General features: G+C 39.2%; 1 protein-coding gene across 1 annotated transcript in view; it reads left to right on the top strand.

The window, feature by feature from the left end:
- fbln1 (fibulin 1) overlaps window positions 1-12,983 on the top strand; it is a 62,354-nt gene that overhangs the window by 31,731 nt on the left and 17,640 nt on the right. The window contains exons 15-16 of the mRNA XM_088923710.1: window positions 4,272-4,414; window positions 8,541-8,681. Of these exons, the coding sequence (XP_088779836.1) occupies window positions 4,272-4,414; window positions 8,541-8,681 (284 nt within the window). The remainder of the gene's footprint in view (window positions 1-4,271; window positions 4,415-8,540; window positions 8,682-12,983) is intronic.

Raw genomic sequence — 12,983 nt, 5'->3', positions numbered from 1 at the left:
CTAAAATACTCAAATAAAGTATTTTTTTCTATACTTTAAATTGCATTTTAGGTAGATCTGCACAGTTTGGTATGCTCCCAAAGCCTCTCTGAACTTTCTCTCTGTAGCTGTTGGGAGTGTTTGATACCTTTTACCACTACCAATTTGATATATATCTTATCAGTTTGAGTTTATTGAATGCACTAGAATCTTGGCCACAGAACTAAATATGAGGGATAAGCAGTGGTTTCTACATCAGGTTCCTTCTGAATTTCTACTAATTACCCTAACCTGGGTTGACGTGTTTCTCCTACCATAATAGCCTGGGAGAATCCAGGACATTTTAAATAATTGAAATAGAATCCAAGACCATGATTTCTTTTGTTTGGAACTTTTCTAATGACCTTTATTGTGCCATAGGAAGCAGTTTTACTTACCATGTCAGATCTCATAAGCTCAGCAGGGCAGGACTTGGTCAGCACTGGTGTGTGAGACCAACACAGGAAACGCAGGTTGCTGCTGTAAGTGATGTCTGTAGACCAGTAGGTGGTGCTGCCCTACCCAGTATTATCACACCAATAGCCCAGTGGAGTGACCAGGGTCACCATAAGTGACTAGCTGCTTAGGAACAGTAGGAGATACCATCTCTTGAAGACATGTTAAACCTAAATCCTGTCTATAGAGCATGATTATTAAAGATCATATGGCACTTTTAAGGAGAATAGAGGTGTTAGTAGGGTGCATAATATGGCTTTCTTCAAGTCCCCCTACTATTTCAGTTTCTCACTGCTCCACCCAATCAGCTGTGTAATGGAGCTGCTGAGCTTCACTCATGTGGATGCTACTTTTCAGGTGGATGAAATAGGTCCTGTCCTCTCAGTAAAGCACTTTGAGATCCTTTGGGGTGAAAGAAGCTATACAAGTATTGTGCAACAAGTGATTTATACCATACAAGCATGTAGTGCAAGTGTTCACATTACTCTTATCCTGGAGTCCTTGCACTGGCTTCCGGTCAAATTCCTTGTAGACTTTAAAATCCTCATGCTCACCTATAAGGCTCTGCATGGCTTGGCACCTCAGTACCTGTCTGAGCTATTATCGCCCTACTCCCCACCTCGCAACCTTCACTCTTCTAATTCTGCCCTCCTTACTGTCCCCCAAGCCCGTCTACATTGTATGGGTGACAGGGCCTTCTCCTGTTATGCCCCCAAGCTCTGGAACTCTCTCCCCAAGGATATCAGAGAGTCACCTTCTCTAAACTCCTTCAAATCCAGACTCCTAACCCTCTTCTTCAGAAAAGCCTTTACTTAACTGGTTCCATTCTTCACCCCTCTGCTTTTCCTATTACCACCATCCACGGTCTCCTCTATATATTGTAATTGTGTTTTATCTTGTGTATTCTACTTATTTATTGTTGTTGTCATCCTGTAAAGCGCTTTGAGAAGCCACCTTTAAAGGCGCTATATAAAATAAAGTTTATTATTATTATTATTATTATTATTATTATTTACTTGCAGTGAATAATTATATGCTCCACCAGTATTTGCTGTGGATAATGTGTCTTCCCAGAACCCTGAAAGGTTTAAAACATGACATTAGTCTTTCAGACCAGCTCCTCGTGTTATGAAACAGGTAATCAGCCGGTCCAGTAGAATCCACTCTTATACACATACTGCTGCTTTTACAGCCATATAAATGAATCTGCCCAATGACTTCAGCAAGTGGAGAACTGCTGGCGTGTGTCCAGTACTGGGAAAGTGTACAGACCATGCAAGGATGAAATAAAAATAGCTAAAACATTGTAGGTCAGTTTCTGGGCTGTGGCTTTTAATAAGTGTAAATTCAGACTGGCCCTGACCGAACTGCTATAAGCAGAGGAAGAACTTCTTTGGTGGGGATTTCCGTAAAATAAAAATATGGTATTTTATGGTCTGACATTGAGTTATGGAGGGCTTGGGTCAGGCTGGTGGTCTGCACAATTTGTGGTAAGACAGCGGCGCTTTTCAGAAAATTAATGATGTAGTGCTGTGTTTGCTTTGGTGTGTTATCAACTTGAAGACTATAAATAATAATAATAAAAATTTACATGCGACTGAACTGAAGACACTTACCGACCTCTGTTTTTGTGTCCGTTGCTGTGCTTTTTTTTAATGGCCTGCGGAGCTGCTGCTGGATTCTGCTTTATTGTGGTCTCAGTCTCGAGAGAGACCCTCATCTGCTTTTGGGGGGGAAAAAAAAAACAGAAATTGATGTGAAGGAGAGAAATATTGAGATCCACATGTTACCATTTTTTTCCCCTCCCAAATAAAAGAGACTGTCATTAGGAGTTGTACTCACTGACTGGAAAATTGCAAGAGTAGCTGTCTGCAAAAACATTTAGCCATTGGCTCGTGGTTAATCATGCTCTAGACAATATACTGTAGGGAAGTGATAAACCCACTCATCTAAATTACAGGATACGTGCGGAAAAGTTTAGATTTTAGATTGAGGGAAATTAGGCTCCAATTATAACAAGCAACTTCAAAGAAGAACAACTGGTAATTCACTGCTTAAAGAATATCGTTGTACCCAAGATTTCATTCTTGAACAAAGGAAATCGGGAAAATGTAAATAGAAGTGTAAGAGAACAAACACAAATCAAGACATAGGGCATTTAGAATTGGCAATAGGTATGTTTCTGTGCACTTGATACATGGTGAGTGTCTGTAACAGGCTGCCCAGACATCTTGTTGAACTACAGAAAGAGATTGTTAAATCAATTAACTACCATACTTGTAACCCTGTTTTATAACCTTTCTTTTATACTTCTACTCTAAATCAACTATTTTCAACTCTGATCCTGAGTGATCCCTGCATCTTCCGGATTTCGCTATATAGCTGAGTTCTTAAATGCAAACTTAACTTATTTCAATATCAGTTTGAGGCATATGTTTACTCTTGCTTTCAGCTCTTAAAATGTTAAATGGAATTTGTAACTTGGATCAGCTGAATTTGAAGTTTCAGAACATTTCTGACTGTCAATTTGGGTTGATACAAGTTACAGATCCCATTTGACATTTTAAGAGCTGAAAGCAAAATTTAAAATACGCCTCAAGCTGAATATTAAAATAACTTAGTATTTGTAATTGCAGTTGATGTTCTGCAGAAGCCAGAAAAGCTAAGCTGCTTATTGTGGGGGGTAATTGATACAGTCACACCCACATGTGTCTGTTCAACATGCATTTATGACCTACTGAGAGATGTTTAAACAATGATAAAGGAGTGATCTCTTGATAAATTGAGGAGAAATTGAAATCCTATATTCTGAAGTTGTTGGAAAAACACTGGAAGAAGGCATTTGAAACCACAAACTGAGCACAGAAACAGTTCAACAAAAGGCGAAGCAAGATAAAAGCATCAATTACTGTAGCACCAGTGATGGCCTGCACAGTACAGTAGGAATACTGTAAATACCAGCAGTTGGGAACTACTAATCTAGATCATGGAAATAAGCATGCATTTCTCCATAGCTCTCTCTGTTTCTTGGCGTATTTTATGTGCTTTTGTCAGAATAGATTATTTACCAAAACAAAATCTACTCTCAGACAAAGGACTGCAAGTATAAGTGATGTCTGTTGTGGCAAATGATGTCTGGAGTCTGAAATAATTTTTGGAAACTAATGAGAATATAACTAACTTCTTGTCTAGCTATAAATACAGGAAAACAATATTTGTGTTCCACATCCATGAGAGCATATGCAGCATGTATGCAGGAATCATCTGGGCAACAAAGATTTCATTGTCGTCTCGGTAACGAAAGAGGGTCTCGGGGTTTTCAAGCTGTGAGAGGCCTGGAAGATGTCTTCACTGAGTAAAAACGATTTATCAAGTTAAACGATAGGAATGGAGAGTACAAAAAAAGTCGTCACCTAACCTTTCACACTTTATATCAGTTTCTTTGCACCAAAAGACGCGACAAAAGTTTTTCTTTCTAAAATGGCGAATAAATCAAAGCTGTAAAAGATGCTAGGCGGCCATATTTTTGGCGGTGTCCTTTGTTTCAACCGTTTTTAATATCCTTACTCAAATCTGTTTTATTTAGAATGAAAATCTGTCTATATTTCCTGCTTTATTTATCATGATAATATTTGTCTAGTGAGCATTCCTCTCTCCTGCTGTGCTTCTGACTTGTGGTGAGGTGCCCAATGTATTTTTTGGGCTGCCTTCCGATTGTGTATTTCATGGTGGTGTGCGGTTTGACATCGCTTATTATAGGCCCAGGGAACTTAACATTCCTGTTTCCTTATCTGCAGGATTCGAATGGACAGAACAGAAACCATCCGCTGTGTTAAGTCTTGTATGCCCAGAGACGTTGACTGCATACTGGATACTGTCCATACCATCTCCTATACAGTCATTTCCCTTCCCACATTCAGAGACTTCGCCAGACCAGAAGGTAGGGAGCTTTCCCTTATTTTCCATTTGTATTACAACATTCTTATTTTTAAATGGCTCTTTGCATTATCTAAGCAATTTTTCCAAATTCATAATTTTAGAACAGGAGTTTCTAACCCATGTCCCGGGGACCTCCGGGGATCTGTTTGGCAGACATTTGAAATACCCCCTGATTATTTAATCCAAGCAATTGTTAGTTTTCTTAGTCCAGATGAATGTGATCTGTAACCAGTGTCTGAAGACAGCCGTTGAGCCCGATTATGTGGGGCTCTGCAGGATAGACGATTGTGTTAGAGCAGTGTTTTTGCAGCCTTTGAAGATTTAGGACCATTTTTTATTGCAGTGACTCTCAAGTGCGCCAACATCTTAGGGTGTGCACTGCTTGCGTCTTCCCGAGAGTCAGTGCGCGTCGAACGAATCTGCCCTTTGTTTTTTGGGATTGAACTATTTCGTCTTTCACGAATATGGGAGGAAGAGGCCTCTTTTAACAGTTTCTTCCTTTTAAGTCCTGTTTTTAAAAGCAAGTGATCTGCACAGGACTTGTTTCGTTCAGTAAACAGTGAAAGGTGCACTTGACATGACTAGACTCCTCTCAGTAGCTGTGGAATGGAGTACAGATGGGAAAGCCTGATGTCATACACCAGGTACATGTATGATCCATCCATTTTCCATTAACTTCCCAGAAGCCAATTAACCTACTGGTATGTCTTTGGACTGTGGAGAAACTGCTGTAAGCATGGAGAGAACATGCAAAGTCCACACAGATAGCATCCCAGGAACCAAACTCAGGGGCCCAGCCTTGTGAGGTGACAATACTAACAAGTGCACCTCCACCTCACCCTTGCCGCAGATGTGTGTTTTATTAATGTTCTCTGGAACTCTTTGTTGCTGCTGCAGCACAGACTTCCTTACCTATTAAATGGCCTCTTAGAAACCTTCTCATAACCCATCGTAAAGAGTCGTGAGAAGTAAGAAAGCAAATTAAGAGGTGGCGAAGCTCTATAGCCTACTAAGAGGCCCGCTCCACCTCCCACTGACCACCAGCTTTGATTGGTCAGACTCTACTTCTTTTGAATTCCCTACGTCATTGAGAGGTAGAGTTAGTTAGAGGCAAAACTGGAATGGAGTTAAGAGGAACACAGCCTGCCCGAGGAATTTAAATGCTGTAAGAACTGTGCCAGTAACAGCATGACCATGAAAAGACTTTCATCATCAAGATTGCGACAAAGCTTCTCCAGTGTTGTGAAAGTGACCATCTCTGATATATCACTCCTCTCAGCCGTGTTGCTCGCTCTCTATATACTTTCAAGAAACCTTTACAGAAATGTTTGTGGCATTCTTTGCGCTAGCTTTGAAAGCCCTGTGTGAAGACTAGTATGAAATGAAAACTGCTCTGAAAAGAAAATAAAGCTAGAGAGAAGACAGCAGATGACACAAATTGCCCCGTGCAGGATTAAAATAACAGGGCCGCAAATTTCATGGTTTGGTGTTTAACATGACACCAAAAGCTAAAAGGAATACATAAAAAAACCCTGAATAAGCCATGATTAGGGTTACTGGATTTCCAGAAGTCCAGAGTGAGTGCCAGTGAGGTCTGGCTGGTGTATGTGTTAAGGTTGTCACCTTCCAGAGGGATTGAAGGACCAACCAGGATGAAAAAGAACTCTGAGGGATAGTTGGGTTTGGATGTCCTCCTTGTAAGTGTATTTTGATTGTGTTTTCACTTTTTTTTCTGGCAAAAACAAGTTCAGTAGCAAGACTTTAGCATATTGAAAGGTTTGTGGAGTTTTATTCACGATACATTTGGCTTAACCTGCTTGGCTGAGGGCTGACCTCCCAGCCACAGGACGAGGAGGCTGGGACTCTTTTGCAGAGAGAGGAGTGACCAAGGGGCAGCTGGAGAGGTGGAGATGGGGTGGAGCAGGGATATAAGAGATAAATGCGAGGGAGAGGAGGGGATCACATACAGGATTTTTAATGTTTTTGGTGAGGAAATGAAGTCAGGACTGATTACAAATTACTGACAGCTGAGGTGGATTGAACATAGCTGATGTCATCCCTCCTGAACTTCTGTTATAAACTCCATATAACATAGGAAAGAAGTTTCTGCTGTTTTTCAGTGTTTCTAGCAAATTAAAAAAAAGGTGTTTGTAATCTGGTTAAAATCAGAAGAACTTTGATTGGACAATGTTGTGGTTAATTGTATAGCATACAGTATATAGTTACTTTGCAGCCAGTACAGACATGTAAGAAAAAAATAACCTTTAAAACCCATCCTGTCGAGTCCTGGTGGCTATGGAACAAAATTGTCACTCTTAACTACACACACAGGTTTATTATTAGTTTTGTTTTTTCATAATCTACTTGTTTTTGAATAACACATTTCTTAAATCCATTTGATTTCTTAAATAAAAAGTCAGCATGTATTAAGCCAACCATGATTAAACAGTAAAAGGACTTATTTTTTTACTTATTTGGAGAGCTTTTTAAAGAAATAGAATGTTGCCCAAAATGTGAATGTTAAATAAATACACCTAAATATGTACCAATGGGCTGGGCAAAATATGGATGACTGCTGACCTGGATTTAATTAAAGTACAATTGTCTCAATGACAGAGAAATAAAAAGCCAAAGAAAGACAAAATGGGATTAAGTCACAACATTTTGGTGTTTTATGTAAAGAAAAAGCACTTTTAAATCAGTGTGCCTGATGCCTTGTGTGTAGTTTTATTGTCAAAAAGTAATTCAAATACCAAATGTGTGGAAAAAGCTTTGAAAACAGAGACATTTTGTTTTGAGCTCTGCCTTTGTAGGATACTGTGTTTCTCCTAATAATCCTCCACAAGGCATTGTAAAAAAGCAAGAAAGTATGTTGTCCGTAATTGTGCCCGGTACGGTACAAAATAAAAACAAAGTCTTTCTGTTGAATGCATATTTCATTTCAATCAAGCGGTTGGTTCAAACTCTGGTAAAGACTTCAGCATAGATGTAAAAAAAACCTGAAGAGTTTATAAACAGAATTTTCTAGAGCCAGTGTCACAGAGTCCCTAAAAAAAACAAAACAAAACAAAATGGACTGATAGTGAATCATCTTTGCTTTGGAAAAAAAACAACAATGGTGATTACCTTCACCACTGCAACATTTTTGGAAAGTTATTTAGCTTTAAGTTTGTATTTGCTTTTACATTTAAAAGCTTGTTTTGAAATATGCATAAATAATCAATTTTGTTCTGATTCTGAATCTCTGTCCCTTTGTCATTTTATTGTCCAAACACCCTCCCTAAGGGAGACATACCTCCTTTGTTGCCAGGCTAGTTAGTCAGACTGAACTGTGATCTATCTTTTCATGGCCTGGCACAGAAACAGACATTCAGCCAGCAGTAGAAGAAACAAGTCCAAGATTCCACCAGTCCATTTTCAGGAATCGCTTAGTTCAATACAGAATTGTGGTGAGCTGGAGACAGCAGACGTGAAAGGAAAAATACACTTCAAAGACACACCAGTACATTGCAGGGCATGCAAACACGTACTGTACAAGTTCCCTTACAGGGCAATTCAGAGACACCAACTAACCTAGACAGCACATCTTTGGACTATGGGAGGAAACTGGGACAACCAGGGAAACCGCACCTAGCCATGGATAGACCATGCAAACTCCACCCTTAAGGTGCTCCAAGTTCCCTTACAGGGAAATTCAGAGATGCCAACTTACCCAGACAGCACATCTTTGGACTATGGGATAAAACTGGGGCAACAAGAGAAAACCCACCCAGCCATGGAGAGACCATGCAAACTCCACCCAAAAGGTGCTCCAAGCTGTATTCAAACCCGGGACGCAGTAGCTGTGAGGCAGTAGTGCCAGCCTTCATGCCACTGTGCCACACAGTGCCATACAGGTGCTAGATGCATCTCTGAAAACATCAATGCAGCTTGCTAGACCAATATGTTCTCATATGTTCTAAACTGTGGAAGCAGAAATAAACAGACACTCGGCAAACAAGCCAAAACTACTCTTGTCTTTTTCAATTTTATCAACTTGCTCCAGCAAGCCCACCCAAGAAATCCAGCCATGCTTACAATGCTTCAAAGTTATTTTAAATTGATATATTTTTAATTTCTTCCAACAGAAATTGTTTTTCTAAGAGCAGTGTCGCCAGCCTATTCATCAGTCCAGACAAGCACTCCAGACATTGTGTTCGACATTATTGAGGGGAATCTACACAACTCTTTCGATATCATCAAGCGGTATGAAAATGGCATGACAGTGGGTGAGTGGCATTCATTTGTATCTTGGTTCTCTGGTTTTGAGGTTTTTTGATTTTAGTCAGAAGACTCCCGCCAAGCTACAAAGAAGTGTATCATGAATCTTCACAGGACCCCACTGTGTGCCTCGTTCAGTGAAATTAAATTTGTCTCATGACAAAGGAGCGGTTTTCTGACCTAATTTTTGCATTATGAAATTACTCTTGTTCACAAACCAATTGCATATGTTGGTTTTTTTTTGTAAAGGAACTGGAATCGAATAAAATGATAATTGTCATTTAAAAAGGCATAAATTGTACAGTATTGTTCTTAAAAGACCAATTAAGGGCTTCTGGGAAACACAAGCGAACGTTAAGCTTTGTTTTCATACCAAGTCATAACATAATGTTAAATTAGCTTTTCAGAAGTGAGAAATCTGTGACAAACTCCTTTCTAATTGTGAGTACTAGTTTAATCCTGAAATCTGAAATGTTTAAATTATTTCTGTCTCTGGTGGACTTTTGAACAGGGCATTCAGGTGTTGAAGCTGTCAGCCATACAGTCTTTATTTTTCAGCTCATTTACACCTTTTACGTGTTGATAAACATCTTAGGTTAAAAAACAAAGAGATCCAGGAAACTTGACAGGGTTATGTGGTTTTATAGTTAGAAAAGACCTGGAGCTATTGTAGATAATGTCTGCACAGCAAAAACGAGAAACTTTGTTGTGAGTGTGCCAATGTGGGTGTTTTTGTGTGTTTTGGCCTTACATTGTCACCATATAAAATATTTTTGAAAAACCTGGTGCTCACAGAACCATACTACCACCTTAATTACAATAGTATTTACAGTCTGTAGCATGCAGCAGTTCTGTTTTTAATGGAGTTTCCTATCCTGTGTAATACAGGTGATTACATAATGCAGGGCTGAATTACAGGTGCTGGTCAGATCCCATTTGTGGTTCTTGTATTGTCCCTTAAGTGGGGAGAATACTGGAATTGCAAAAATGGGAATGTTGGAAAAAAATGCAGTTTCAGGAATTTTCTTATGATTAGAGAACCCAATAGGAAAATGAAAGATTTTAGCAACCTTTGGGAATTCAAATATGGCAAAATTTCAATCAGTTTTCAGGCAAATAGAAGAATTTGGAAAACCAAGGGAATTAAGCAGTATGCTAATTTGATCATCTCCAAGGTATTTGCAGAGGGTCTATTTGCACATAATTTAAAAACCACATTTTTCAAGCTGGAATGATTCACCCACAATCAGACAGCAATATGCTGGAGCTTTTTCCTAGACATACAGTATAGGGTGCTTTCCCCTCTTAGACAGAACGCTAGAGGGTCACTAGAAAAGGAGCAATTTGGAAACAGTCGATAAATCCTAGCCAGCATTTTGCTTGTAGATGGGGAAAAACCTACATGAAGACACCACCTAATATGTCACCCCAAATTATAGGCATAAATAACTGCAACAATATAAGACTCTATAAAGCAAAACACAAATGCCATGACTTTATAGAAAAAATAAATGTTCACACGTAATATACAGCTGATCACATTCAGACATGCGAGTAATTGACACTCTATCAAAGTTGTCCACAGTAAGTGTTTCTTCCTTCAGCAGAAGTCCAGTACGTCTTGAGAAGCACACCTGAATGAGGGTGAATGAGTCAAAACTCAAAAACAGGCACAGGGTTGACTCCAATTACTGATTCCATTTGACGTTTTAAGAGCTGAAAACAAATGCACAAATTTACCCCAGCATGGTCTGAATAAAACAACACAGCAGAAACCAGAAGACACAGTGTTCCTCCAGGACCAGGGTTGGGAACCACTGACCTACATAATCATTCTTCTGTGCCTGTGGGGTGAAAAAGATCAACATTTTTTTAGACATAGCCAGCTTACTTAGTATCACTCTCTTGCCACCAAATTCCAGTTAAGGGCCCCTTGTGTAAAACAGGGTGCCAAAAAAATCAAGTAGATAATTTGTCATCATAAACCTTTAAGCAAAGCAATTTATTCCCAGCTAATTAGGAATTATTTATTTACATCTTGGCCCGAGCTACAGCTCCTGTGCAATCTGGGGCGAACGGGCAGACATACTCCTGCAGTCAGCTTAACACTTAATAGTCTCCTTTGGAAATATTGCAGGCTCGAGTGAAAGTTCCATTTAAACCCATCTGCCTTGGTGTTTCTTAAGTGCTAATTCTGAATCTGTGTTTACATTTTCATTCGCTATTTGGAGTGTATTTTATTTCTCTCAGGGCTGGCATGCAACTGTTATTTTAAAGGTTACAGATGAAATAACTTGTCTGCTGGTTCATTCCCGCATTGTCCATGAAGACCCAACATTCCTGAAGCATTCCTGTGTTTTATCCTTTGTAGTTTTTATTGCAAGATGCCTTGAATTGCTAGATACAATGCAGTACGTTGCTGCGCACCTTTATAGAGAAGTGTTATGCCATCATAGAAATCAGGATAAAAACATCCTAAACAACATCTGATGGAGATACTGTGGATATCAAAAGTCTACATAAGTCCTGATTGAAATTTCAGCTTCTGTTGATGTAAAGGCTGAAATCAAGACAAATCACGTCAGACCTTTTTTCACCTTTAATAAGATATTGTAACCAACAGTATTTAAGTGGAAAAAACATGGATCATTTTTAGGAAAAACAATTAAAAATAAAACACTTTCATTGCCTTAGTTGCATAAGTGTGCACACCCTTTAACTAATACTTTGTACAAGCACCTTTTGCACTGATTATAGCAGTAAGTCTGTTTGGATAGGTCTCTATCAACTTAGCACACCTGGAGTTTGCAGTATTATCTCACTCTTCTTTGCAGAAGAGTTCCATCTCAGTCAAATTGCGAGGGGATCTCCTGTGCGCTCAGCCTTCTTTTGGTCAGTCCACAGATTTTGGACTTGATATCCACTGTATATATCGCTGGAATGTTTGCACGGTGTTGACAAAATTGACACTTTGAACTTTTAGACTAACCTTTATTTTTTTCAATGGTGCAGAGAACAAGTAAGTCTAAGTTTAAATTGAAAGTTTAAGGAATGACCACACACAGCACAGTCTGTGTTCTTAAGAACAGCACAGACATGGCATGAACAGGGTAAAGAATCTGGCACATTTGCAGTGATAAATTGGGCATAATTGCAGGCCTGGTGGTAGATCAGAATGGCTTTTAACTGTTATTTGTAAACCTTAATTTTACAAATTTCCAGAAAGCATACCACTTACTGCCACAGTGCTTTGGAAAATTATTCACTCCCTTCCAATGAAGTCCCTTTTAAAAAGTGTATGCATAATTTGTAATTCAACACAATTGGACATAATTGGAACAATGTGCATATTTTTGCAAGATACTGTAAGTACAGTTTCAGTTCTGCTAAAGAGATTTATTACATTATGCTGTCTAATACTTTGCTGTCACCAATTTATTGCACATTGACAAAAATTAGCTCCTGTCATGAGCAGGCAAACTTAAATTACTTCCAAAAAGGACTACAGTTCAGTGAGTTACTAGCCACTTTGTGTGAGGGCAAATTCATGAGATGAAGAGCAAGTTTGTTTTTTGAAAAATCTCAAACAGTGCCTCACATTTGCCAGAACTATTTTGAATGCATAGACCGTCCAATAACAGGGGAAGAACTGGCAGAATAAGCAGGGTTTCTGTTCGAACTTTATGCAATAAACTTTATTTTATGTAGTGCCTTTAAAAGCATCTTCTCAAAATGCTTTACAGGAAAAGTAAATAAAAAACACAGTTGAGACAAACAAAAAGAGTGACACAAAATTAGCACACAGAAAACACATGCGATTAGAGGAAGATGCCAGGAGCAAATACAGACACCAATTATATAAAAGCCTTCCTGAAGAAGGTTTTGAGTCTACATTTGAAGGACTTTAGAGAAGGTGGCTCTCTGATATCCTTGGGGATAGAATGCCAAAGCTTTAGGGCGCCGAAAGAGAAGGCCCTGTCATCCATAGAGTGGAAGAAAGCTTGGGGGACAAATAGGAGACCAGAATCAGAAGAACAAAGACTGTGAAGGGGGGTAAGATAGGTCAGATAGGTGCTGAGGTGCCAAGGTGCCATGCAGAGCCTTAAACCTGATAGGAAGCCAGTGCAAGGACTCCAGGACAGAAGTAATGTGACCACTTGCAAGCCATCTGGACATACTGAAGTTTGTTTAGTGTGAATTTAGATATCCCAGCAAGCAGGGCATTGAAATAATTAATTTAATTATTTCTAGAAAAGACAAATGTGCTGACCAGCTTTTCTGCTGGTCAGCTTAACACTAGAGACAACCTA

Source organism: Atractosteus spatula, chromosome 8, assembly GCF_055471065.1.
Source record: "Atractosteus spatula isolate fAtrSpa1 chromosome 8, fAtrSpa1.hap1, whole genome shotgun sequence".
Lineage (NCBI taxonomy): Eukaryota > Metazoa > Chordata > Actinopteri > Semionotiformes > Lepisosteidae > Atractosteus > Atractosteus spatula.
This window is presented reverse-complemented; position numbering and strand designations above follow the sequence as displayed.